Source organism: Phytophthora sojae, assembly GCF_000149755.1.
Source record: "Phytophthora sojae unplaced genomic scaffold PHYSOscaffold_7, whole genome shotgun sequence".
NCBI lineage: Eukaryota > Oomycota > Peronosporomycetes > Peronosporales > Peronosporaceae > Phytophthora > Phytophthora sojae.
In genome coordinates this window covers 1,187,954-1,214,391 of record NW_009258121.1, presented here as the reverse complement: position 1 = coordinate 1,214,391, position 26,438 = coordinate 1,187,954, and the positions used below count along the sequence as shown (strand labels likewise).

Genomic DNA, 26,438 nt, shown 5'->3' with positions numbered 1-26,438 from the left:
CCCAAGTTGCACCTCGTCCACTACCGTGCCAACATGCGCTTCCGCGAGCTGTTTTTCCTGTGGGCGCTGTACGCGCCTTGTCTGAATGCCGACCAGCGGCGCAAGGAGAAAATGAATGCGTGCCGAGCGCGGAACGAGCTCATTAGCTACAACATCGAGGAGCGATGGTACTTCGGCTTTCTCGACGACTTCGAGAACGGTGCTCATGACACGCTCATGTGGTTGGGAGGCAGAGCGGCCAAGCACTCTGCCGGCGCGGCTAAGAGCAAGGGCGCGGCGCACGAGGACCTCGGCGTTGTCTTCGGAAAGGACAAGATTCTCTACGAGCGGGCCATCGAGCGAGCTCTCGACCCCAAGATCGTCGACGAACACGGCTACGCCTCGATTCCGGAGCTCCTCGAGGAGGCGGAGCTCATCGACCCCACGCGAGCGCTACACCTGCGACTCTCCGACAAGGCCCTCGCTCGCATCAAGCTCGACGTCACCAGCGGGCCACCCCCCGTGCCTTCTTGGGTGGTCAACCGAACCCGCGGCCCGTGGAAGGCCCTCTTGTCGGACGCGTCGCTCAAAGACACCATCGAGGAGGTGGTCGAGCTCCTGGACTTGGGCATGAAGGTGGCCGTGTACGACCAGAAGCCCTTCAACCCCGACGAGCAGGGCGACGATGACTCGGACTTCGAGGACGAGGACGGAGCCTTCACGGCGTTGCCTCCGACGCCCCCCGTGCAGTACCGGGCTCCCGCCGTCAAACAGCGAGCTACCACTCCGTCCAAGCCAGGAGTTCCGGTTTCTCGCTCCAGCAAGTCAGGCGAGTCCGAAGACTCCAGCGACGACAAGAAGAAGCCGGCGGCCTAGGACGACAGCGACAAGGACGACAAGGTCCAACCCAAGACCACCAAGGCCCCCGTCGCGGCCAAAGAGACGCTGCCGGGCGACGAAGCAGACGACGACGGCGAGGTAGCGAGCGAGCCTCCGACGAAGAAGCTCAAGTCGCGTCCCGCAAGCGTCGACAAGGCCAAGTGAGTCATGCGCACACCTCGGATCTCCGTTTATCTTCTTCATTTCGTTGTAGTCGAGTCTAGTGCAGCCGCAGCACTAATTTTGCAGGTAAAACCAAATAAAAACATGAACTTGACATGCATATCCACCATTCGTGAGCTGCTCGTAAATCCATATCCACAATCACAGGTTCTTCAGCTCAAGAACATCACCAACTACGCCAGCAGCAAATAGTCATCATCGACTTGGGCGTTAGCGTCCGCCAAACGCGCACTTCGACGAAGCTCCGGCAACCCCTTCTTCCTCCTATCCGCTTGCTCAAAAGCGGTCACCAACGACGCATACTCGGGCATCAAAGTCTCCCTGGGCAGCCAGAACACCTCATACGAGCTGGTCATCGTCAGGTACTTCACGCCCTGACCGTCCTTCATCTTCGCCACTATTTCCACGATGGGGGCTTCCACGCCCACAATAACAGTGTCCTCATTTCCTAGTGTCAACCGTTCCGCGTAGCTCGACACAGGGAGGTCGGCCTCTTCCAACGGCCCCTCTTCTTCGTTTTCATCACTAGTGCCCAGACCCTCGGGCACTTCATCCATATAAGGCCGGGTCCATTTGCCACGATACCTTTTGAGCCTATTCACGTTCACGGTCACCATTTTGTTAGGGTGAGTCGGGATGTCGACCCGATAAGCGTTCTCGCCGACCTTGGCTACGATCCGATAGGGACCGTGCCAAGCGAAGGCAAGCTTCTTCGTGCGCACTTCGCCGCGTTTCGCCCTGAACACCTGGTAGACCCACACCGGGTCTCCTATTTCATAATTCAATTCGACTTGCCCTTCCAGGCGCTGCTCGTGCCGATCTTGCGCCTTCAACAACTGACGCTCAACCAAATGTCGTGAGGAACGGAGAGAGCTGTACAGCTCTCGCCTATACTGAGCCACTTCATTACTCCGTCACTGCTTTCCAAGATTGAGGAAGGCCACGTCCATCGGAAGCACTGGGTCGCGCCCGTACAGCGCGAAAAACGGCGAATCTCCCAGGGCCTCGTGGTAGGCCGTCCTGTAGGCAAAAAACACTCTAGGAAGATAAATATCCCAATCATCTTGAGCCTCACTAGCATTCCTATGAGCGTTCCGTTGAATCTCTCGACGAGTCCTTGAGTCTGAGGGTGGTAGGCAGCACCAAAGAGATTCTTAATGCCCAACGTCTGATAGAAGGACTTGGCCACCTCAGACGTGCAGTTCGAGCCGTTGTCGCTCAGCAACCGCGACGGCACTCCGTGCTGAGACACCACTCCGTTCACCGTCACCTCCACGAACGTCATGGAGTCCAAGCGCTCCACGGCGAACGCCTCGGCCCAGCGAGTGAAGTAATCAACGAAAACTAAAATATAGCGATTGCCACGCTCGGTTTCGGGCAGAGGCCCCACGGCGTCCACCACGAGCAACGAGAACGGCCCCGTCAGATCCACGATGGGCATTCTCTGCATTCGACCAGCGCGCCACGGACGCGCACCCTTGCCACTTCCGCACTTATCACATTCGCGCAAATACTCCTCGACGTCCTGTCGCCACACTGGCCAGTACGCGTGTCGCCTCACCTTCTCGAGCGTCTTCGTGAGGCCGAGATGCGACGACAGTAGATCAGCGTGACAAAAATGTAAGACTGTTTCAACGAACGGAAGCGGTATCACGGGCACGGTAAGCGATCGAGCGGGCCCCACGCGCGCGGGGAGATTCACTCTGCGTATCAACACCTCGTTCTCGACGGCGAACTTGGACGCGATCCTCACAACCTTCACTCGTAAGCTAGGGTCCAGCGGCAGCGCTCCACCCGTCAGGAACGCGATCAGGGCCATCACCCACGGGATCTTCCGCTGCTCCACCATCAACTGCTCCATATCGAGTCCGAACAAGTCCACGGACGACGGAGGGACGTCCGTCGGCGCGGACTCGTCCTCAGTAGCGGCTTCCGGCAACGGAACCGCGGTCTCCGTGCCCATCTCGCCGCCGCCGTCTCTAGTCATCGGTTCGGGCGCCACGTTGGACGGCTCCCCGACTGAGTCGGAAGCCACGGCTCGATCGGACGGCTCCCCGACTGAGTCGTTGGCCACGGTCTCGGGCGAATCGTCCGGATTCAGCAAGTCGGCCATGCCCACAGGCGAGCCCCCCGGGTTCAGCAGGTCCGCCATGGTCAGCGCGTTCACACTCGCGGTAGGGAGGCGCGACAAGCCGTCCACGTGCCCCATGCTCGTCCCGGGCTTGTGATGCACTCGGAATTGTAGATTGGACAGCTCGATCGCCCAGCGAGCGAGCTTAGCATTGGTCGTGCGGTTGCCAGGACTGAAGATCCAGGTAAGCGCCTGATGGTCAGTGCAGAGATCAAACTCTCGCTTATCTAGGTAGCAGCGGAACTTCCGCGTAGACCAGACAATTCCCCAGCATTCAATTTCAGAGATTCCGGCTTGGTTGCTGATCCAGTTCTTCTGAGAGCCTGTCAGTAACTTGCTAGCATAGGCGACAGCACGGTCTCGACCGTCCACCACCTGCATTAGACAAGCACCGACAGCATACCTCGACGAGTCGACGTAAAGATTGAATCGTTTCTTCATGTCCGGGTAGGATAGGATAGGAGGAGTGACTAGCGCCCTATTCAGCTGGCGGAACGCCACCTCACAGTCCTCATTCCAGACGAACGGAGTGTCTTTCATTTTCAGGCGTTCCAGCGGCGTAGAGATCAGAGCGTACCCCGGGATATACCGGCGGAAGTAGCTCATCAGCCCCAAAATGAACGGATATCATGCACAGCGCGCGGCCTCTGCACGTTCATGACGGCATTCACCTTCTCGGGGTTCGGGAGGATGCCCATGGGTGTCACAATGTGCCCGAGAAAGGCGACCTGACTCCTGCCCCAGTGACATTTCTTCATCTTCAGTTTGAAGCCGGCCTGTTGAAAGCGGGTCAGCACTTGCCGAAGGCGAACGAGGTGCGACGGGAAGTCCTCGCTGAAGATGACGCAGTCGTCCAAGTACACCAAGCACACGTGCCACTTGAGGTCGACAAGCACGGTCTCCATCAACCGTTCGCTAGCAGGTACAGCATTGCATAGGCCAAAGGGCATGACTAACCATTCGAATAGACCGTATTTGCATGTGAAAGCCGTTTTAGCAATACTGTCTTCATGCATGGGCACGTTCCAGTAGCCTGAGGCGATGTCCATGGTCGAGAACAGTTTGGCTCCACTCAGCACGTCCAGGATGTCGTCAATCAGCGGCATAGGATAGCAATCTTTGACCGTTACGGCGTTCAACTTGCGATAATCGTCGAGGCCACCACCGTGCCCTTCTTGATCCAGAACTCTTTTGTCGATGCGTTGCAAACCTCCACGACGACTCGACCGTCGTCCACAGTACAGAGCGTTATCGCCACGCAAAGCGAAGGCGGCAAGTTGAGAGAGCCCTCGACGAGGACGGTCGCGTTCGGGGCATCGCCCACCACATCCGTGACCACCAGGGCCTGGACCCTTGGCGGCAAGCGGACGGACACGGCCATCGTGGCCATGAACGATTCGTGGACCACCATCACGCCCAACGATAAGACTTCGCCCGTGCTCTTCAGCATGAGCGTCCGCTCGGCCACGTCAATCACTGCTCCGAACGCGCCCAGCGCGTCGACGCCCAAGATAGTGTCCACATGCAACTTGTCGGCCACGAGCATCCGCATGGTCATCCCGACCTTGCCCAGCATTAGGGGGAGAGTGATCCACCCCCGAATGCGCAGACGGTGTCCAGACGAACTGCGTACCCGCCCGTCGTAGGCCTCCAGAGCTTCACCAGCTCGGCCCAGACGCTTCAGAACACGGAAGTCGACGAGACTGAGCGTTGCGCCCGTGTCCGCCAACATCTGCGAAGGCAGGCAGTCGATGTACCCGCACGACAGCGCCTCGAAGTTCCCCACAGTGCACACCACACGCCGACCACCGGCAACTACGCGTGGGAGCTCGGCTCCACACTCATCATCATCCTTATCGGCACGGACGCCGAAGCCGTCCGGCAAGTTCACGGTTACCACCTCCACCATCCCGGTCTTCCGTCCACGCTCCGGCGGTGGACGCTCGGGACGGACCACTTGCACGTAGTGCGTCGCGTCGTCGTCTTCTTCAGGACGGAGCTCCCCGTCCAGCGCCTCGGCCGAATCGCGGTACAACGCCGTGAAGTCAAAGCATACGGGCCGCCGCGAGCGACGCCGCAGCCGACGCTTCGCACTCGCCGAGTGGGCTTCTCGAACTCGATCTAGTAGCTTATTCCAAATATACGTAGCGTTCTCATTGTAGTACTCGTTCGTCCATTTCTTCACAGGTTCTCGCCAGTAGATTTGGTCTTCATTTTCACCAGCAACTTGCTCAACATCGTGCACGAGGCGCACCCAGTCTAGATCAGGTGGCTTATCACGAATCGGGGGGATCTCGACCGTGACGCCTTCTCCGAGCGGGTCGACGACCGACTTCTTCGCACGCAACATCTCGTCCTTGGTCTCCTTCAGCAAGAAGTGCACGGCCTTGCGAGCCTCCGACCTCTCGCTCGGAGAAGCGCTCGAACTCGGTTCAGGAGCGGCCACGGGCGGGTTCACGCTTACCGCAGTGACCATCTCCTCGCTGTTCTCCTCACAGACATCCACGGGGACCGCAATGTTCGCAGTCACGCTGTCCTCCATCACGGAGCCATCGACCGAGACGGTCGAGGCCTTCTGGCCCAGGTCGGACTCCGACAGGCCGAACGACTCATACGTTGTCTCCTCGGTCGAGCGTTCTAGAGAGACGCAGCTGACCAGTGACTGTTTGAAGTCACGGTTGGCTCGCTTGGCCTCCGCCGAGTTCTCCAGTGTGTTCCTGTACCAGTCCTCCCAGTACTCGGGCGAGGACGTGCCCTCGGGCGAGGCGTCCTTCATCTTGGTCAGCGCCTCAACCGGGACGCCCAGAAACTTCGACATCTCTTCCATGGACGGGCCCTTGGCCCTCTCCGCATTCTCCTTCACCTTGCGCATCAACTCCACTTCATCGAGGGGGTGGAGCCTGTCCTCCAGCTCCTTGTCATACTCCTCGATCTCCTCACTGATGCCTGGAACGGAGGGTTTCGGCGCCTCGCACTCCATGTCGTCCAGCTCCTCGTCCGTGAAGAGACGAGCGTGGCGGGGCGGCTCCTTAACGTCCTTGGCCGCCTCGACCACCTCGGAACTCTCGGGCACTTCCTTGCTCTCGGCGGCAGCGCCTCGGTCCTCCTCGGCGACAGCCAACTCGGTGGCGGGCCCTGCCACCGGCTCGGGCCCTACGACTACGTTGACGTTCTTCTCGGCGATGTGCTCGCCGGCCGGCGATCCTCCGTCGTCGTTCCACTCGGCGAACAGTGTGTCCCCCACATCTACAGCGCCGCCCCACCCTTCGAAGGAGGGCTCCTCCGTCATCCAACGCGGACGGGGGCCTTCCTTCTTCAGAATGCTTCGCAAAGGGGCCGCAGTCACTGACCTCGGCACCGCTCTCAACTCCGTAGGCGGCGGCACCTCCTCCGTGGGTACCTTGTAGGGTATGTTCGCGCTCGGAGGCGCAGCACAGAACGCTTCATCGTCCGCACTGGCCGCATAGAACACATCACCGTCGACTTCCTCCTCCTCGGAGTACGCCGACTCCTCCGACCTCGCGGACCGGTCCTCGTCGTACGCCGAGTCGACGGTCTCTGCTGCCGTCCCCTCTTCGTTGCCTACTCCACGCTCGGGGCTGCGGTCTGGGCCACTCGCGGGGTCTCCATCGCCCGCGGGGGCGTCCAGCTTGGCCGCCTCGGCCTCCTTAGCCTCTTCATCGTTACCATCGAGGGCGGCCCCATCATGGGCCCACGCCCCGTTCACCCTTGCACTCGGCTCGTCCTGCTCGGCGCTCTCCTCGGTCGCCGTCTTCCCCGCAGGGTACATCTTCTCCTCCTCGTCACTCGCAACGGCCCACGCCGCTTTTTCCTCGTAGCAGTATGCAGGCTCTTCCGCCACGCTTTCCTCATTTTCGCCGTGCACAGACAACTCCGTCCAACACTCAGCTTCACCTTCTTCCCGCACAGACAATACCGTCCGCCCCTGCTCTCGTTCATATTCTTCTTCGACGGAGACGCCGCTGGGTACAATCCACTCTTCCCGGGCCCCGGCAACCGTCTCAACTTCCACTTCCGCTCTTGGCGCCTCTACGCGTTCCTCTTCGACGCTCCCTTCATTCACACTACTCTTCACAACCTTGTCCACCGTTTTCCTCGCCGTGACCGCAGAACGCCTTCGTCTCGCCTGCCTCCTACGATCACCCCCTGAGCCATCCTCTAGACTAGAGAAAGGAGTGGCTCCCTCCTCTGCTTCCTCCCGCCCCCGCCACTGTCGACGGGTCGGATTGCTCTGGGCGGCCGCGTTCAGCAAACTCGGAGTCGCATCACGAAGCTCGGCCAACACGGGGCACTGCATCACGGAGTGGCTCGCGTCTTGGTAGAAAACACAACCAGACGGAGCTTGAGTACCCCCAGCGGCTGCAGTCTGGCCTCCACCGTTCTGGGGCCTGTCCCACTCGACCGCGATATGACCAAACGCGCCACAGCGCCTGCAGCCCATCGACGCGCGCTTGCATGTAGCGCGACCATGTCCCATGAAGTTACAGCGACCACACACAGGCGAACCGTCCTGCGTGCGACTATCATCTCCCATCCGAATGCCCCGGAATGGCTGAGCGTTCCCTGGCCCACGACCGTTTCCAGCGGGCTGAGTGGCAGGGGTGGCGGCCACTACCGGCGCTCGATTGCGAGGCGACCTAGGCGGCTGCCACTGGCGCTGCATAAGTTGCTGTTGCCACTGTTGTTGCTGCTCCATGAACGACTTCATCTGCTCAGCGAGGGCCTCGACCGCAGTCGTCGCGGGGGCCTCCTCCGACTTCTTGTTCTTCTTCTTGGATTCGCTGTCCGAGAACTCGTCGTCCTCCTCGATCGGACGGTGCATGTCCTCGAACATGAGCCACTCGCACGCCTCCGGAATGTCCGACGCGGGACTCGCGTCCAAGGTCGCCAGCATGCGCTTGTTCCGCAGTCCTCGGCGGAAGAGCTGGTACCGCATCTGCGGATTCGGGTAGTCGAGGGACTCGCACAGGTCCGAGACTCGGTCACCCCACTCCTCCACGGACTCTCCGCGCTGCCTCTTCGTGTTCTCTAGCAGCTCCCACAGCTCGTCAGCCATCCGGCTGAGGAACTGGTTATGGAACCGCACCTTGAGCATCCTGAACGACTTGATCCTCGAGTTGTTCCACCACCGGTCAGCCTCGCGGCCTCGCAGCTTCTGACGGAACACCAGCAATCTGGACCGGTCGGGGAAACCGTCCGTGTGGTCCTCGAAGAGCTCCCAGAAGTCCCGCGCCTTCTCCACCGTGGCCGTGTCTGAATGGAACATCGGCAGCACCTTCACGGCGTGCGAGACCATCGTAGACAGGTTGTAGGCACTCGGCGAAAGTCCACTGGCACCGCGCCAACTCGTCGACGGTGCAGCCGTCGGAGCCGGCGGAGCCGTACCCGTTCCAGGCGTCCGACTTGCCGTAGGCCCGTTGTAGGTTGCATGGGCATTCCGCCACCGAGCGGCTTCGAGAGCCCAGCCGGACCGCCGGCGAACTGCAACTTCTTCATCGGAGGGGGCGACTTGATCGGCGACTTCACCGCGCTTCCGCTCCCACTCCATCCTTCGTACTCGGGGGCCTTCCCCGAACCATGTTGAGCGCTCCAGCTCCATCCAAAGGCAGGGCGATCCGTTCGGCGGGCCTCGGGACCCGTGTAGCGGGTGATGAACCCACTCGGGCCTCGCTGCGTCGGGACCGGCTCCTCCATCGCGTCGTGGTAGTCTTCCTCGTCGTCGGCGTACATCCCGTAGCCGTACCCATAGTCCGTCGGCTGAGCGTAGGGCTACCCCACACTCGACCGTCCCATCGGACTCGAGACCGGTGGCTCCGGCTCGCCCTTCACGGCGGACTCCGCCTTGGCCTTCGCCACGGTCTCCGTCTTCATTCCAGCCGAGGTCACCGGCTGGACTCCAGTCGCGGTCTCCGTCTTGACCGCCTCCTTCTCTTCATAGTCCTCGTCTTCTTCATCTTCCCGGAGCTCACGCATCACATCCGACACGGACGCTCCCTCTTCAGCATACTCAGGGGTCTTCCTCCACCGCTCCAGACTCCTCAATCCCTCTTCAACCGGGTCCGGCGCGCCCGCTCCAGCCTGGCTGGGCGGCGGCGGGGCCCTCGGTCGCTGGGACAGCGGCGGCGCTATCCCGATCATCGGCGTCCCGGAAGTCGGTGTCGAGGGCCTCTGCCGACGTCTTTCGGCACGCTCTGCTTCGGCCCGCGCGGTACGCTCTGCCTCGGCGCGCTCTGCACGCGCTCTTTCTTCTTGTTCAGCCCGGCGGCGTGCTGCTTCCTCAGCGTTACCGCCTCTTCCTCCTTGTCCTCCTGGCATCTTCTCTTCTCAGTTTACCGTTCCTTGTCCACTCTCAGTTTACTGTTCCTTGTTCGCTTGACCTCTTGCTCTTGACCGTGCACACTTGGCTCTTGTGTCTACGTTACCGTTCCCTTGTCCTACCGGCCTGGATCGCTCCTCTCACTGCTCCTCGACGCCGCTTTTCCCGCGCGGCGTGTACTCGTGTGCGGACTCCTGTGTCCTTCCCTGGCACACTTTAAACACGAGGAGGGGGGTCACACGTCCAGTCACCAGTTCCAGACGCTCGGCTCTTGACTCTGTTCACTTCCGGGCACAGGCTCTCAGCACTGTTCACTCCACAGTCGGTAACACTACCCTGCTCCTCCACCACGTGTCGCGAGTCGCTTTGTCGGACCGGTTTGGGGCCGGCCGCCGCTGTATTGAAGTAGTAAGTGCTGCCTGTGCTTATAGGTTTATGGGGCACAAATAGCAAGGAGATCACTAAGCAAAATGCAATAAGTGTTCCTTACGACCTGTGTGGTCCTTTTAAGCAAAATTCACGACTGACCTTCCTTCTACTCCTAACTCTTCCTCTCTACCTCTCCAGATCCTTGCGTTTCAGTGCCTTCGGGTGACTCCGTTCCCGCTCACCCCTCCCAAAGACTTGATCCGTTCACCTTGACGGCCCTCAAAGCCGCCCAACATGCCATCCGTCCCCGAAGTCCCGCCACGACACTGCGAGGCACATCATCCCTCCAAGATACCTCTGGGTAGCGGCCCACGGGTCTCCACCTTCGAGACAACCCGACCCACGGCCCACTACTTCTCGCCCGCGACCACAGCAGGTGGACGAACTCAGGCACTCATCGTCGCCCACGCAGAGTTGGAACGGTCCGAGCCGTTCCGACTCGGGACACCAGCTGGAGCTGTAACGTTGATTTTCCAAAGAGTCAGGGTGAAAAAATATTGCGGCGGCGATCATTAAGTTTTCAAATTCTGAGGTAAATTCGCTTGCAGCGGCAAAGTCACGGGGTGCGTGTCCGCACTAATAAGCAAGTGTCATAACTGCAGTATTTTGATGCATCCGAACGGAGACTGGTGGGTGTCACACGAACACCGTAAATGTTATTGGGATGCAGTGACTGATGCAGCGTGTCCCGGGTTACGTCTGAGACCTCGGCTGACAGCCTTCCTCAAGCTGCTCGACGGTGCGTTGGAGCAGGAGGAGGCGCGACGTCTGGCGGGGCAAGGCCAGGGCGCGCAAGCATTTCGAGTCTAAGTGGGAGGCCCACTCTGCTGCTGCTGAAAGATGGCGCGGTGCAGAGCGGAGGGTACGGAACGTTCGGCGGCTGGACGTCGAGGACGGGGGACACGAGTACGGCGTTGGCTCGGAGGCCGAAGGCGTGTCGTCCCCAAGGGCAGGTTGCAGTTGGTAAGGAGCGGGTCGGTGGGGTAGCTGCCGGCCGCGCACAGGTAAGAAGAGAGAGCTCAGTCGTGGATTTTCTCCGTTAAAGCAACAACAACTTTGCATTTTCGTGAGAGTGTTAAAGTCTTCCTTCCTATCTTCTATCGCCCTACGCCAGCAAGCGAAGCGCCTGTTCACCTGTCGGCCGAAGTACACGACCCCGACGGAGGAGGACCGCGACAAGCGGTAACGCCGTCCCAGAGGCGCAACATACCAAGTAAACTTTGTTCCTTCCAGGAAGGAGCTTCCTGCTGCATCCCGGAGCCACAGTAATCTGCAGCACGGGGTGCTGCCGCCTAAAATTGCTGGCGCTTCAGTATTGTACATGAATACTGTACTCGACCGATCCATGAAGACCGACATCTACGAAATCCCTAGTGTACAGAGTAAATCGTAGAGGAGTGAGAGACCGGCGAGCACCAGCGCCGGAGGACTACTCTTGCGTTTTCACCCACGGTCATACTGCAGTCTCTATTGTAGAGACTAGGCTCTATGGCGGTACAAACGTGAACATGCTTTGCTTATTCGAAAACTGACCGCGATGACTCACGACTCGTGACTCAACTGTCTTCACCATTCCTCAATTTGCTCTTCGCAACTACTTCCTTCCAAGACCATGAAGACTTACTGCCATCTCCTCGCCGCCATCGCTGCTGCCTTCGTCGGCTCTGTGAGCACCACGCCCTGCACGGTGGACCAGACAAGAAGCGCGTACCTCAACATGATCAGCTTGCTTACGGGCTCGACCGTCAGCGACTGCGCGACCAACTCGGGCTACAACATGCTGTACTACTCGGCCGCCCCCACGAACTCGCAGATGATCTCGCTGTGTGGCGTGCAAGTCTGTCATGATCTAGTCGTGCGTGTGCTCGCGACGAGCCCGCCCGACTGCGACCTGGTCATCCCCACGAGCCAAGCGGTCATGAACGTTTCCAACACCGTCGCGCGTTTTGGGGCAAATGATGGACTTGTCATTGTGCCATCCTTGAGGGCGTGGCGTGGCGGGTTAACTGCGGCGAGGAAATTCGCGAATGAGCAGGACTGGAGCCTGCTTGCTTCGGAGTCCCTCCCGGTCTAACTATAGCCTAACTGCGACAGCGGGCAACACCGCCTTCGTCAGCAACTGCTCTAACCTATGTTACCTCTGTTGCTTCCGCAACCTACACTTTCCAACACTGTCGCGCGTTTTGGGGCAAATGATGGACTTGTCATTGTGCCATCCTTGAGGGCGTGGCGTGGCGGCTACCCCACATGAATTGCCGCCTCGCTGGCTGCATGGCGGGCACTAGCACATTTGCCGAGCGAGATCCACTGTGCCATTTGCCGATAACACCGGGTAGTCTTCAAAGGCATTGGATAGCCAACGCCCCATGAGCTTGATGACGAGGCGATCAGCGCCAGCGTTAAGTAATGCCGTAGCCCCTCCGATGCGAACGGAGTGTGTTGAGTAGCGATTCGGTTCGAAGCCATTTGATGCTGCTGCGTGCTTGATGATCTTCGAGACGTCCTCCGACGTGATACCACCTCGCCGCAGCGATAATGCCTTGTACACCCAGCGTGCTGCTCGTACCGGGCATATCAGTTTATCCCCGGACTTGTGATGGTACCGCACCTCCTCTCGCCCAAACAGATTATTCTTTGCGCCGTGAAGTGTTATACCGACGACGTGTGCCCTCTTCGGCGAGACGACGTTTTCATCACGGTCGAAGAAGCGGATTGCCGACAGTCGCAAGATGTAGTTGTGAACCTTCTTTCCGATGAAGAGATACTCGGAGCGTCTCAACAGAAAGAAGTACCCCAAAAGCAGCCCACCCCAGATAAGTTGATCACGTGGCTGTGATATATATCGAGGCTCTGAAAGATAGTGCGGAGCAGCGGCGTGGTCAAGGGCTGCTGCTTAACATCTGGGTCCGTGAAGCGGCGGATACCTCGCAGCAGGATAGCGTGACTTGCGTTTACACCCGGATCGTAACCTGCAGAGTCGCGGTGGAACCACCGCACAGCACACAGCTTGGTGCAGATAGTTGAGTAGGTGTTTCCAGCGTGTTTTCGATTCATGCCATACTTCCAGAGATACACGGCGTAGACACCAAGCTGCTCAGCGTTTTTGTCGATGTCAGTCGCTGATAGCCATGGACTCGAGTTCATCAGAGTGCACCATGCAGTCCACTGCGCCCACCCACGTGAATACTGCTCCCTCGACGACTGTGCTAAGGCACCTGCTCGCAATAACGCTCCCAGAGACGCGAGAGATCGCGCAAGGCGGCTGGTATCTGCACCTGTGTCCAATCAGACGATAAGTTAGCAAACTCGGCCGCGAGCACCGGCGACTGCCATATCCTGCTTCCTGCGTCCGCCATTTGGTTGTCCACCCCAGCGACGTGGGCAGCCATAGTATAGAATCCATGCTGAACTTCACAAATACCCAATATACGGAGGAGCATTTGAGCGAACAGGTTGCGGCTCGTCTTGTGGTTGCTCCACGCCACTGCGGACGTGTTCTCGATCCAAAATTTTACGTGAGCTTCCTCATTGTCCGTAAGGTCTTTCCATGTACAGCCCCACACTAACGACGCAAACACTGCGCTCATTAGTTCACGGACGTTGATGCAGAATGTGCTGTCGCCCTCTTCGTTGCACTGACGAATCAAGTCGATCTCGGCATCGGTGAACTGAACCTGGAGATATTGCTTGCGAAGCGGGAACAGAGCGCACAGGCCCTTGTCACTGGCGTCCATCTGGATGTGGTAGTTTGGTTCCTGACGACGCGTGAATCTAGACAACGGGACAACGTTCAATTTACCGATTCGAATGACCATTTCAAACCACTGCAAATCTCCCTTTGCCTCGAACGATACCTCGACGGTTCCGAACCTCGGAGCAGCTCGAGCTAGTGCTGCAACGCGCTGGAAGAATGGCGTCGCAGCTCTGACGCACGTGAGAACGTGTCGAAGACTTCCTAGTAGCTTTTGCAACTGGGTCCGGGTCGTTTTCGCCCGTGTTGCCATGTCGTGCACACGATAAAGCGCTTTTGAAATCTTCTCGGGGGGCATAGAGACTGTGTTGGAGTGCAGGTTCCAATCTAGACCGAGGGCGCGCCCTTCCTTAAACCAGCCCGTGAACTTTTTCTCGATGTCTGCATCAGGACCCAATACGGCGATCATAGCTGTTCGCAAGGCGAGTTGGGCTTCCGCTAGCCGAGAGTCTATATCAGGCTCGATCGCTGTGTGGCCATCACACCACGTCTTGGCATCGAAGTTGTTCTTTCCAGATGTAGGTTGTAGAGGCCATTCCGGTGCCGAGCAGGAGTAAAGGTGCGAAATAGCAGCACCAGCTACCCAGTATGACACTGGAGAGTTTGACCAGCCGAATGGACAGCACAGGTCGATGACCAGGATCCCAAGCTCGGGTATCGTGCCTGCAAACCGGTCGATGTTGTCAGCGGACACCGGGATGTTCCTGAACGCTCCATTCACGTCTCCAGTCATCATCTGCTGTAGTTTTGGGAAGACCTCGTCCACATCCAGAATGCGATTGGCCAATGCATCAGGGCCGTCATAACAAACGTCAATCTCATGATCCGGAACAGTGTTGCCATTGACCGAGGCGCCCGGAGGAAATGACAAATCGTGAATTAGACGAGCATCAACAGTGAGGTCCGCATCACCCTTCTGAACAGCCCCGAATGGACTGCATGTGACACCATGCAGTATCGACAGTAGCTCCAAATCGAGAATCAGATAGCGGTTCTCGTCCTGCCCTTTGCGGAGGCATTTAACAATGATATTCAGGGCTCGTACAGCCGACCCATGATTTGCGGGTGGTGCGTCTTGTACTGCGAACCCCGATTTCCACCGGGGACATACCCCGTGCTGCACAATCTCGGCCCACTGAGTTTTGTAGCGGTAACTTTGCCATGCTGATAGGGATGTTGGCTCGATCAGCGATTTATTGGGGCGGGGGTCATGCTCAGTCTCGCCTCGCAGCGGTCGAACAAATTCGGGCAGCTGCATACCAGAGCGCCGTATGAACTCACTGTAGACGGACTGTTTGTTTCGGTCAAGCAGGTACTTCGTGTGGTCCCGTTGCGTTGCTGTCGACGCCATTGGTTGTGGTGGTGATAAGGCTTGTCGTCTTAGCGCGCTAATCAGCTTAATCCGAGCAGTGTCAACGTGCAGCTCTGCTAACCGGCGGCGGGCGAGGCTGGTAGTATCGAACCTTCGTTGGCGCCGCCGAATAAAGTTAGCGGCCGGAAATGGTGCATCAGCCGACGAAGTCGAGAGGCTGCTGTTTGTCGCCTTCGCTTTCGCGCGACTCATTGCTTCAAGTGAGGGTGGGCCCGCCGGCTTGTACCGGCTGGGTGACCCCAGGGTGGACGGGCCCAGCGACATGGGTCGGGCGAGCGGCCCGAGTGTAGACGGGTTCGACGACATGAGTCGACCGAACGGCCCGATCGTGGGCGGGCTCATCGACATGAGTCGATCGAGCGGCCCGGTGGTGTTTTGACACGGAAAGATAGACCTGAATGGTGGTTGAACAGCGTGTGGGTGTATATACCGTTGCCGATTAATTGACCCCGATGCACTCGGGGTGCGAGTAGGTCCTACGTTCCGTGCCCGACACCGTCACTGTATGTCTGCGGAAAGGCCTCCGTAGTTCTTGGTAAGGAAGTCGCGTACATTTTCCGGCAGCGCTGCCGGCTTGAAATGGCAAAGATGCTTGATTACACAGTTGCCGTTCTTTCTCCGGCAGCCTTGGGCAGATAGAAATCTCAGGCAAATCTGCTGGTTGCCTTGTTTTGGAAGCGCCTGCCGAACTTCAAGCGGAATCGGAATGCGCTTGTCCGAGTTGCTGGTTCGTCCGCCCCGTGTGTGATGCTCTGACCGACCGGAGCTGGAGTGAGTTGACTTTACAGCGGCGATGACATCCTGACGCACAATCATTTGATGCACCCGGATAAAAGCGTCGTGTGATGCACAGAAATATGTCTTGATATCCGCGACAGCTTTCCAATTCTCATCCGTAATAGCTAGCCGAAACAATTCCAGCTGATCGTCGACCCAGGCTGCAATTTCGGTCAAAGCTTGTTGGGAAGCCATCAACTCGCTCACTCGCAACTCGCCGAGGAAGTCGGAGGCGGCTTTCAGCGTCTCGTGAACCACGGGCTTGTAGAGGAGTTGGGTAATGGCACACAGGGCGTCGACACACCCAATCAGAGTAGTAAAATCAGCAGGAGGTTGCGCAGGAGGCAGGCTGTTCTTTTTGGAAAAGTTGCTCATGTCGTAAACTCGAACACGTTTCCTCTTCTCCAGCTCTGTCACGCGGCCGAAATGTAAAATTGAAAGTCCTCTCGTACCGAAATCCCAACCAAATAGCGCACACAGGACAGCAGGATGAGGGAAAAAAACAAACTTTCGCCAATGAATTTGAACGAACTCCACAAACCGCTGCGCCGTCATTGACGGAGACTTACCGTCAACTAAGCCCAGGTGAATAGTCGTCTGCATGCCCGTCGCGTGAAATTGATTTTTATCGCCACTACCATCTTCGCGTCGCGCTGCCGCTGCACCAAGAGTATCAGTTGATCGACATCCCGCGTACTCTGCGACTTTCCACCTACTCCATGTAATACTGTGTCCGAGTGAATTGAGTCTGGCAAAGCTGTCCGCCCTTGTACGTTTAGACGCCGGCGCTTCGTTTCACGTTGCTGAGTCGAGCTCACACCACTGTGAGCGGTAGGAGGGTCGGCGGCATCGTCGTCAGAGTCACTCAAGCCATCGCTAAGCACGACCTCAGTGGCAGCAAGGGTTCTTGGTTCCTGCTGCGCGATCGGTTTGTCAAAGATGGTGTCACCGAAAATTGCCTCCGATGGGTGCGGCCGCCCACCGTCCTTGTAGTAGACGTAGTCGAGTATGTGCTGGACTGAGACCTCTGCGATGGCAAAATTCCCAATATCAAGCAGAGGGAGAATCTGGGCCTCGTCAAGTTCATCACTCCGGACCCCCTCCAGCAGCTGTGTAGCATCTCTGATCGCTGGTTGGTCGATCCCATTGAACTTGTTATACACTTTGTCGTGTATTTGCCTCATCTCTCGGGCCATCACGAAGCTCGTGCTTTGTCCGGCACACGGCTGTAACGCATAAATCTCGACTGCAACATCCTGAGTAGTGTCCGATACGAACTTCAACGAGGTCTCAGCACCACGAAAGTTCACATCAAGCAGGCCATGTTGCAGCTCAGGTTCCCAGCTGTATCCGATCACTAAGCCGTAATCCCAGACCCGAGCTGTTCCGGAGCGGACCCGTGACGTGCAGATGACGCCACCCACAAACGTACCGACACCATTCTCGGCTTCTGCGACTGACACGACTCTTGGGGCCAGCTCTTCCTGGGGAAGCTCGACAGCTTGCGGGGGCTCCTCCGACCAGCGCCCACTCTGCACCAGCTTGACCTTCACCTTCGCTTCGCGTGCGAGGGTGCCGTCCACCTTGCCGTACGAGAAGCCCACGAGGTTGAAAACGCCCGGCCGAAGGTAAAAATAGCTTGGGGCCATTCGGGGCAAGACAGGAGGTCCGAGAAGTCGTCAGGCTTGGAGGTTTTAACTGCGGCGAGGAAATTCGCGAATGAGCAGGACTGGAGCCTGCTAGCTTCGGAGTCCCTCCCGGTCTAACTATAGCCTAACTGCGACAGCGGGCAACACCGCCTTCGTCAGCAACTGCTCTAACCTATGTTACCTCTGTTGCTTCCGCAACCTACACTCTACCAGCTCGCGATCAACTTTGAGTCGAACTGTGACGCCTTGCCGAACCCTACGTCCGCTCCGACTGATGCCCCTACTACCGAGCCTGCCGAAGCCCCTACTTCCGTTCCGACTTTTGCGCCCACCGAAACTCCGACGACGGCCCCCACTACTGCACCTACGGAAGCGCCAACGAGCACCAACACCCCTACTTCCACCCCAGCAGTTTCCAGTGAGGCTCCGGCAACGGCTGGTACCGTCGTCCCCACCAGCAGTCCATCGTGCAATTTCTAGAAGTTTGCGGGTATCGCTAGGGTGGATTCATGCGGGAGAATGGTGAGCTTACATAGCTCTTCAGATTCATCAATTCTTCCTGCTTTGGTCCCAAGACCAGGCTTTGCTTGCGCCGATTTTACCGTTCGAAAGTCGATTGAGAGACTTCGCTTAATCAACTAGAAATACGCTTGATGCGGCACATCGAGTTCCGAATGCAATCTTGAAAAAAACTGACCAGAGGAGATACCTTTTTTGAGTGGGTGGTTTGGCATACTATTACACGTACTGTAGTAGTGGTATGTGAATTGTTTTTAGTACTTTAAGATAAACTACCGGTAGCTGACCAAAATAATGGCTCTCAGATTCAAAAGTTTTGACTCTGAGAGACTTGAGACCATAAACGCGTGCGGCCACTTCAACCATACGCAGGAGAAAAATCGACTACCGGTAGGTACAGTATCTGGTCGGCTTCAACTTGAAGCGACAATCAAAAGATCTCTCTCGATTTCAGTGGTCGAAATTAAAGGCGTACGATGAACTCCTTGGTCTACTACGTAAATACACTGCTGCTATTGATACGTAGTCGCTTCTGGGTGCTGATCTGTGGGGCGTTAGCGCATTTGTTCTCAACAGAGCTGCGGATTTTGAGTGGGGGATGTTACAACATGTTGTAATGCTATTTGCCACTTCTTTTAAAAAAAGAAGTTTAAAAATGAAGAGGAAAACGCAACGCTTTTGTTAGATACTAATATAAAAATATATCATACAACAACGATACCCAACTAAAAATAACGGCAACCTAAAGTCAACTGGAAACAAAAATCATCATTCAAAAAGCCTTATAAGTGCTCGAAAACAGTTAGCTACATACACACTTGACCTGCTCAAGCCGTGCAGTTGATCTGAAGAGAAGTACGTGCCTGCAACTTGTGGATGGAGACGCTTGAATCGGGCGACTAAGGCTGCTTACAGCGACGCGCACGTGGACGAGAAGCCGTTGGCGTACGAGTAGACGTTGAGCACCAGGCCGCTCGTGGGCACGGTCAGGTCGCAGTCGGGCGGGTTGAGCGCCACGATCTTCTTGATCATGGTGTTGCACGCCGTGGACGCGCACATGAGCTTGTACTGCGCCGTCGTGGGCAGCGCCGTGGCCGTGAGCATCGAGTAGCCCGAGCCCGTCGCGCACTGGTTGAAGGACGAGTCCGAGAGGATGCTCACCAAAGCCACGTACGCGGCGGTCTGCTGCGACGAGGTGCACGTGGTGGCCGAGGTGGAGCCGACGAGCGCGGCGACGGTGGCGGCGAACAGAGCGCGGAAGTTCATCTTGGAGGTGGTGGAGTGGGGTGGAGTGGGGTGTGGGTGACAGAGCAAATTGCACAATGGCGAGTGCGGTGGCTGCGGTAGACTGTGTCCTGTTGACTTGGAGGCGGCTGCATGGGTTAACGTGTTGCCGTGGCTGTGCGAACGGCGAAGCTTTCCGCTGTCGGCGACTGCCGAAAGGTGCACAACTTGACTGGCGTTGTACGGGTGCAACTTGTATCCGTGCTCGGAGACCAAGAGAGGGGCGAGCATCTGGTCCATGCAATGTAGATGGACGAGAGAAGCGTCTCGCGGGATCCGCTCGGCCTGGCTGTGAGCGTCCACTGCGCAGAGACACTGGCATGCTTCTTTCGCGAGTCGCCAGGATGTTGTTCGCGGACACGAAGGAGACGACAGCGCGCAGTGCGAATACGGTAGAATCTACCATCTACCGTAGATGGTCGTGCTCGAGTTCGACTTGGTTGTGGAGCAGCAGACTGCCTCATAGATATCAGCCATTTGGTAGCAGTGATCTACCGCTGACGAGGATGCCACGCGCTGTCCGCGTGGATGTGTGTTCCAGGGCAGTTTCTTGCATTGCCCGCAGCCGCTGCGCTTCACGACATCGCGCAGTGAGTTGCTGCGCCGCGCACTCGAGCTGCTTTGATTGAGGATCTGCTGGAAACAGTGCTGCCGACTGACAGGATCCATGCCACTCTACGAACTGAAGCCTTCAGTGAAGACGACTCAAGCAGCACCATTTGCCGTAGACGAGGTGGGGCCAAGCATCAAAGTATTTGAGCCCGTCTCGCCACGATGCGTGGATGCTGCTTGAAGGGATCCGTTGCCTAACACCTTGACGCCCCAGTTTTCGTGTTACCTGGGTCAACTGTGGGTCCTGCCGAGGGGGAAAAACATGGATGCAGCTACCGGTAAGTTGGCTGCCTACTTACGGCGGCAGCACGCAACAGCCTGTTGCTAGATTAGCTGGGAAAGCTGGCAGGGCGTTGCCAATGTAGAGAGTCCAGGTGGGCGTTGCTCTGTGTTCACCGTCGGTGATTCACCGAGCCAGGGCAAATCTGCCGGCAGCGGCTGGAACAATGCGCGTCGTCGCTGCTACCGACCCGCTGTACGGGCACCACAAACAACGCCCAGGTTGTTGCAATTCCAGCAACTATGTCTTGCTCTTCAACAGAGAAAGAAAAAATGTTATAGAAGGTTAACTGCCTCGTTATCTGAAAAGCTTGCAGGGCTGCGTCGCATGATGCCCCACCTCACCACTAGCGCTCTGTATGGCATACAGCTTATGATGCATGTGCATGTGCATGTGCATGTGCGCAAGGCGTGGACCTGGCAAGATTCAAAATGTGAAGGCGCCAGCAGAAAATCAACCAAGGTAGAATAGGATACCTTACAGCACTCAGGTCCGACGACCCCATCTGATTGGTTAGCGCACTTCAAGTTGAAGTGATGGTATCTTTCTTCGGTGATCGAGCCCACAGACTTTAGCGACTAGTTGCCCCAAAGCTGTACGCAGCGGCGACACGAGACCTCTATCCACCCTTGGAAGGCTACTCACTTATCAGTCTTAAAAAAGTTATCGCGGCACGATGCGAGCCGAACGGGCTGCCACGCAGACTGTGCGTCGCAGAGCCAAACAAGAGCAGACACCATCGAGCCAACAAGATTTACGGGGGGACATCACTCCATTCAATTCAACTGTTAGCGTTCATAATACGCGACGGCGACCCTCGATCCTGGACAACTTCATACTGTCCTGTGATGGCGCGGTCGACCAAGCGAGCACTGCCCAACGCCTAAGCAGACGATGACGACGACAGCGACGAGCACGTCGAGGCAAAGTCGTTCGCGTACTCGTACACGTTGATCACGAGGCCGCTCGTGGGCACGGTCAGGTCGCAGTCAGGCGGGTTCAGCGCGATGATCTCGGTAATCATCTCCTGGCACGCAGTCGACGCGCACATGATCTTGTACTGCGCGGTGGTGGGGAGCGCCGTGGCCGTGAGCATGGCGTAGCCCGAGTCGCTCGCGCACGTCGAGAAGGAAGACTCCGAGAGGATGTTCACGAGCGCGACGTAGGCGGCGGTCTGCTGGGTGGAAGTGCAGGCCGTGGCGGAGGCGGATCCGACGACGGCGGCGGCGGTGGCAGCGAGGACAGCAGTGAACTTCATCCTGAAAAGTAGGGTGACTTGTGTGTGGGTGACTTGTGATTGACAAGGGAAATTTCAGAATGGAGAGCACTGGGGCGAAGACGACGTGGAGTTCTGCGGGCCGAGGTTAGATGCCGCAGTCCTGGTCATCGATGATCGATGCGTGCGATAGATTGAGTGCATGCCCAGCATATCCGATTCTGCTCTTGGTCGACAGTGCTAGGAGCAGTCGCCCACAGAGGCAGGATAGGACGAGAACCCACGAAGCGAACTCTTACGATGAACCTAACTCGGCGAATATCCGAAGTGCTATTCCGGACTTGAGTCTGCGTATTCAGCTTCGCGCACGTAAGGTCTCCGACCCAAAATCCATTTTCCATTCTATCTAGCAACTGTTTCCAGAACATTAAACTACTGCAGAACTAGTAGTATGCAAGGCAGGTGCAGGGTAATGGAAACAAAAAATCTTCATTCAAAAAGCCTTATAAGTGCTCGAAAACAGTTAGCTACATACACACTTGACCTGCTCAAGCCGTGCAGTTGATCTGAAGAGAAGTACGTGCCTGCAACTTGTGGATGGAGACGCTTGAATCGGGCGACTAAGGCTGCTTACAGCGACGCGCACGTGGACGAGAAGCCGTTGGCGTACGAGTAGACGTTGAGCACCAGGCCGCTCGTGGGCACGGTCAGGTCGCAGTCGGGCGGGTTGAGCGCCACGATCTTCTTGATCATGGTGTTGCACGCCGTGGACGCGCACATGAGCTTGTACTGCGCCGTCGTGGGCAGCGCCGTGGCCGTGAGCATCGAGTAGCCCGAGCCCGTCGCGCACTGGTTGAAGGACGAGTCCGAGAGGATGCTCACCAAAGCCACGTACGCGGCGGTCTGCTGCGACGAGGTGCACGTGGTGGCCGAGGTGGAGCCGACGAGCGCGGCGACGGTGGCGGCGAACAGAGCGCGGAAGTTCATCTTGGAGGTGGTGGAGTGGGGTGGAGTGGGGTGTGGGTGACAGAGCAAATTGCACAATGGCGAGTGCGGTGGCTGCGGTAGACTGTGTCCTGTTGACTTGGAGGCGGCTGCATGGGTTAACGTGTTGCCGTGGCTGTGCGAACGGCGAAGCTTTCCGCTGTCGGCGACTGCCGAAAGGTGCACAACTTGACTGGCGTTGTACGGGTGCAACTTGTATCCGTGCTCGGAGACCAAGAGAGGGGCGAGCATCTGGTCCATGCAATGTAGATGGACGAGAGAAGCGTCTCGCGGGATCCGCTCGGCCTGGCTGTGAGCGTCCACTGCGCAGAGACACTGGCATGCTTCTTTCGCGAGTCGCCAGGATGTTGTTCGCGGACACGAAGGAGACGACAGCGCGCAGTGCGAATACGGTAGAATCTACCATCTACCGTAGATGGTCGTGCTCGAGTTCGACTTGGTTGTGGAGCAGCAGACTGCCTCATAGATATCAGCCATTTGGTAGCAGTGATCTACCGCTGACGAGGATGCCACGCGCTGTCCGCGTGGATGTGTGTTCCAGGGCAGTTTCTTGCATTGCCCGCAGCCGCTGCGCTTCACGACATCGCGCAGTGAGTTGCTGCGCCGCGCACTCGAGCTGCTTTGATTGAGGATCTGCTGGAAACAGTGCTGCCGACTGACAGGATCCATGCCACTCTACGAACTGAAGCCTTCAGTGAAGACGACTCAAGCAGCACCATTTGCCGTAGACGAGGTGGGGCCAAGCATCAAAGTATTTGAGCCCGTCTCGCCACGATGCGTGGATGCTGCTTGAAGGGATCCGTTGCCTAACACCTTGACGCCCCAGTTTTCGTGTTACCTGGGTCAACTGTGGGTCCTGCCGAGGGGGAAAAACATGGATGCAGCTACCGGTAAGTTGGCTGCCTACTTACGGCGGCAGCACGCAACAGCCTGTTGCTAGATTAGCTGGGAAAGCTGGCAGGGCGTTGCCAATGTAGAGAGTCCAGGTGGGCGTTGCTCTGTGTTCACCGTCGGTAATTCACCGAGCCAGGGCAAATCTGCCGGCAGCGGCTGGAACAATGCGCGTCGTCGCTGCTACCGACCCGCTGTACGGGCACCACAAACAACGCCCAGGTTGTTGCAATTCCAGCAACTATGTCTTGCTCTTCAACAGAGAAAGAAAAAATGTTATAGAAGGTTAACTGCCTCGTTATCTGAAAAGCTTGCAGGGCTGCGTCGCATGATGCCCCACCTCACCACTAGCGCTCTGTATGGCATACAGCTTATGATGCATGTGCATGTGCATGTGCATGTGCGCAAGGCGTGGACCTGGCAAGATTCAAAATGTGAAGGCGCCAGCAGAAAATCAACCAAGGTAGAATAGGATACCTTACAGCACTCAGGTCCGACGACCCCATCTGATTGGTTAGCGCACTTCAAGTTGAAGTGATGGTATCTTTCTTCGGTGATCGAGCCCACAGACTTTAGCGACTAGTTGCCCCAAAGCTGTACGCAGCGGCGACACGAGACCTCTATCCACCCTTGGAAGGCTACTCACTTATCAGTCTTAAAAAAGTTATCGCGGCACGATGCGAGCCGAACGGGCTGCCACGCAGACTGTGCGTCGCAGAGCCAAACAAGAGCAGACACCATCGAGCCAACAAGATTTACGGGGGGACATCACTCCATTCAATTCAACTGTTAGCGTTCATAATACGCGACGGCGACCCTCGATCCTGGACAACTTCATACTGTCCTGTGATGGCGCGGTCGACCAAGCGAGCACTGCCCAACGCCTAAGCAGACGATGACGACGACAGCGACGAGCACGTCGAGGCAAAGTCGTTCGCGTACTCGTACACGTTGATCACGAGGCCGCTCGTGGGCACGGTCAGGTCGCAGTCAGGCGGGTTCAGCGCGATGATCTCGGTAATCATCTCCTGGCACGCAGTCGACGCGCACATGATCTTGTACTGCGCGGTGGTGGGGAGCGCCGTGGCCGTGAGCATGGCGTAGCCCGAGTCGCTCGCGCACGTCGAGAAGGAAGACTCCGAGAGGATGTTCACGAGCGCGACGTAGGCGGCGGTCTGCTGGGTGGAAGTGCAGGCCGTGGCGGAGGCGGATCCGACGAGGGCGGCAGCGGTGGCAGCGAGGAGAGCGGCGAAGTTCATCTTCGAGGGAGAAAGCGGTGCGGTGGGCTGGGGGGGGGCTTGTGCTTGACGAGGCAAGTTGCAGAATGGGGAAGCTAGCAAGGATGGCAGAGCTGGCGGATGGCAGTCGTTGACCCAGTCAGGCCTCCCAGGGCGCCCGCACTAGACAAACAACGGTGTATCCTTGGTGCGAGTCCTAGAAGCACTGACTGGTATTGGACCGCGTCTGGAGCGTGAGCAACCTGTCGCAGCGGCGGTATGCCTGGCATATCTTCCTCCTTCTCTCCGTTTATCAGGCTCGGCGAGTTCTGTTCCTTCCTGCTTTCGGGCCATTCTGGAGCTGCGCAGTCGCGTTGAAACCAGGATAGAGCAAGAAAGACAGGTGGGGCCAGTCGGAGATCACCTCGAGGACCAGACCGCCTGCTGAAAGGGCAGCGCGGTTGCCCCAACCGCCACGGGTGGACAATGTCGAAGTGCGTATGCTTAGCGCTCTCGCTGTTCGATGGAGCGAGTCGGGATGCTCCACCACGCGATCATCACAAAATTGTAGAGCCATCCTCCCTTGGAGGGGCGCAACACCGGAATCGAGCCTGCCTGTCGCTGGGTGCTATCGAACCGGACAACAGCCAGAGGCCGTCTGTGGCTTCCTGGCTAGAGCGGGCTGATTGCCCAGCACGTTCCGGAAATGCTGTGATGGCAATAACTAAGAACAGGAGTCGCTTCGCCTCGATGAATCACACCGCTATCTCACATCGGAGAAAACAAAACTCATATCATTTCATTCACATACTTCGGCAGTTTGTGTGGAAACTCACAACTTAGTCCTCGGTTGATGGCGTCGACCAAGAAGCAGCTCCTGACAGGGAAGACGTAGAATATTCCCAGCCAACAACGCTCTCCGCCGCCATCGAGCTGGAGGACGCGCTTAGAGCGACGCGCACTTGGTCGAGAAGCCGTTGGCGTACGTGTACACGTCCAGCACGAGGCCGCTGGTGGGAACGGTCAGGTCGCAGTCGGGCGGGTTGAGCGCCACGATCTTCTTGATCATGGTGTTGCAGGCCGTGGACGCGCACATGAGCTTGTACTGCGCGTTGGTGGGCAGGGCCTTGGCCGTGAGCATGGAGTAGCCCGAGTCCTTGGAACACTGCGAGAAGGACGACTCGGACAGGATGCTGACGAGCGTCTTGTACGCGGCGGTTTGCTGGGTCGCCGTGCAGGCCGTGGCGTTGGCGGAGCCGACGAGGGCAGCGGCGATGGCGGCGAGCAGAGCAGTGAAGTTCATCTTGGGTAAGAGGGGTGGAGATGAAGGGGGGGGGGTGGACGTCGTGCGTGTGGCGGAGCAAATTGCAGAATGAGGCAGTGAGCTGGGTGAGAGGGCTCGCAGTCCGAAGGCATCGAGCCGTACCCGGTCTCACAGCGCAGGAGCTGCTTGTGGCGGGCGCGTCGGCTGATCTCGACACGGCGAGCGGGAAGCACTGACGAACAGCTCGATGCTCGGACGTCTACAGCCCAGAAGCGCTGTTCGATCAAGGATACCATGCCACTCATGAAGCCCCAAGTTGATCACCGCCCTGCGTTTTTCTATTCGCATCGGTAGACAGCTGGCACGGAAGCAACTTGTCTGCTTTGGCGGCCTTACAGCTCGGATAGTTAGGAAACCCGGGGAGTTCGGGTTCGCTTGCAGACCAGGATTCACTCGCGCAAGCGTCTCACTCGGCGGATTCATTGTGGATGCAAGTGTGGGTGGATCAGCCCCTGTTGCAGGCAGTCGTCCCAAATCGCTTGCTTCAGCTCGAAGAGAATATTTGTTTTGCCGCTGTTAAATTAAGGGGGGGGGGAGGTCATTCGTATATGCAATGCATGTATTAATACGAATGACTTACATACTATGTGAAAATTAAGCTCC

At 57.6% G+C, this 26,438-nt stretch overlaps 12 protein-coding genes across 12 annotated transcripts; 2 read left to right on the top strand and 10 right to left on the bottom strand.

Annotated features, from left to right (window-relative positions):
• Nucleotides 1-33: 33 nt before the first annotated feature.
• Nucleotides 34-1,023, top strand: PHYSODRAFT_336349 (hypothetical protein; the record flags this gene model as incomplete). Its single annotated transcript, XM_009533892.1, has 2 exons — nt 34-780; nt 856-1,023. The coding sequence occupies 2 exons, from the start codon at nt 34-36 to the stop codon at nt 1,021-1,023; spliced, it is 915 nt and encodes a 304-aa protein (XP_009532187.1).
• A 6,395-nt stretch (nt 1,024-7,418) lies between these two features.
• PHYSODRAFT_517014 (hypothetical protein) lies at nt 7,419-8,489 on the bottom strand (the record flags this gene model as incomplete). The annotated part of the gene is made up of 1 exon (XM_009533891.1): nt 7,419-8,489. A coding segment is annotated over one exon (1,071 nt), but the record flags the coding sequence as incomplete, so codon positions are not given.
• A 3,061-nt stretch (nt 8,490-11,550) lies between these two features.
• PHYSODRAFT_515189 (hypothetical protein) lies at nt 11,551-12,012 on the top strand (the record flags this gene model as incomplete). The annotated part of the gene is made up of 1 exon (XM_009533890.1): nt 11,551-12,012. The coding sequence occupies one exon, from the start codon at nt 11,551-11,553 to the stop codon at nt 12,010-12,012; it is 462 nt and encodes a 153-aa protein (XP_009532185.1).
• Nucleotides 12,013-12,219: 207 nt separating this feature from the next.
• On the bottom strand, nt 12,220-12,438 carry PHYSODRAFT_516697 (hypothetical protein; the record flags this gene model as incomplete). The annotated part of the gene is made up of 1 exon (XM_009533889.1): nt 12,220-12,438. A coding segment is annotated over one exon (219 nt), but the record flags the coding sequence as incomplete, so codon positions are not given.
• Nucleotides 12,439-13,144: 706 nt separating this feature from the next.
• On the bottom strand, nt 13,145-15,040 carry PHYSODRAFT_517489 (hypothetical protein; the record flags this gene model as incomplete). The annotated part of the gene is made up of 2 exons (XM_009533888.1): nt 13,145-14,034; nt 14,173-15,040. 2 exons carry the CDS (start codon nt 15,038-15,040, stop codon nt 13,145-13,147), a joined length of 1,758 nt encoding a protein of 585 aa, XP_009532183.1.
• A 519-nt stretch (nt 15,041-15,559) lies between these two features.
• On the bottom strand, nt 15,560-16,033 carry PHYSODRAFT_515722 (hypothetical protein; the record flags this gene model as incomplete). The annotated part of the gene is made up of 1 exon (XM_009533887.1): nt 15,560-16,033. One exon carries the CDS (start codon nt 16,031-16,033, stop codon nt 15,560-15,562), a length of 474 nt encoding a protein of 157 aa, XP_009532182.1.
• A 218-nt stretch (nt 16,034-16,251) lies between these two features.
• PHYSODRAFT_516942 (hypothetical protein) lies at nt 16,252-17,487 on the bottom strand (the record flags this gene model as incomplete). The annotated part of the gene is made up of 2 exons (XM_009533886.1): nt 16,252-16,381; nt 16,544-17,487. The coding sequence occupies 2 exons, from the start codon at nt 17,485-17,487 to the stop codon at nt 16,252-16,254; spliced, it is 1,074 nt and encodes a 357-aa protein (XP_009532181.1).
• Nucleotides 17,488-18,754: 1,267 nt separating this feature from the next.
• On the bottom strand, nt 18,755-19,312 carry PHYSODRAFT_286884 (hypothetical protein). The gene has a single exon (XM_009533885.1). It carries the CDS (start codon nt 19,270-19,272, stop codon nt 18,916-18,918), a length of 357 nt encoding a protein of 118 aa, XP_009532180.1. The 5' UTR covers nt 19,273-19,312; the 3' UTR covers nt 18,755-18,915.
• A 1,753-nt stretch (nt 19,313-21,065) lies between these two features.
• PHYSODRAFT_336344 (hypothetical protein) lies at nt 21,066-21,440 on the bottom strand (the record flags this gene model as incomplete). The annotated part of the gene is made up of 1 exon (XM_009533884.1): nt 21,066-21,440. One exon carries the CDS (start codon nt 21,438-21,440, stop codon nt 21,066-21,068), a length of 375 nt encoding a protein of 124 aa, XP_009532179.1.
• Nucleotides 21,441-22,028: 588 nt separating this feature from the next.
• On the bottom strand, nt 22,029-22,385 carry PHYSODRAFT_336343 (hypothetical protein; the record flags this gene model as incomplete). The annotated part of the gene is made up of 1 exon (XM_009533883.1): nt 22,029-22,385. The coding sequence occupies one exon, from the start codon at nt 22,383-22,385 to the stop codon at nt 22,029-22,031; it is 357 nt and encodes a 118-aa protein (XP_009532178.1).
• A 1,805-nt stretch (nt 22,386-24,190) lies between these two features.
• SOJ1E (elicitin) lies at nt 24,191-24,553 on the bottom strand (the record flags this gene model as incomplete). The annotated part of the gene is made up of 1 exon (XM_009533882.1): nt 24,191-24,553. A coding segment is annotated over one exon (363 nt), but the record flags the coding sequence as incomplete, so codon positions are not given.
• A 732-nt stretch (nt 24,554-25,285) lies between these two features.
• PHYSODRAFT_355153 (hypothetical protein) lies at nt 25,286-25,861 on the bottom strand. The gene has a single exon (XM_009533881.1). It carries the CDS (start codon nt 25,812-25,814, stop codon nt 25,458-25,460), a length of 357 nt encoding a protein of 118 aa, XP_009532176.1. The 5' UTR covers nt 25,815-25,861; the 3' UTR covers nt 25,286-25,457.
• Nucleotides 25,862-26,438: the final 577 nt, after the last annotated feature.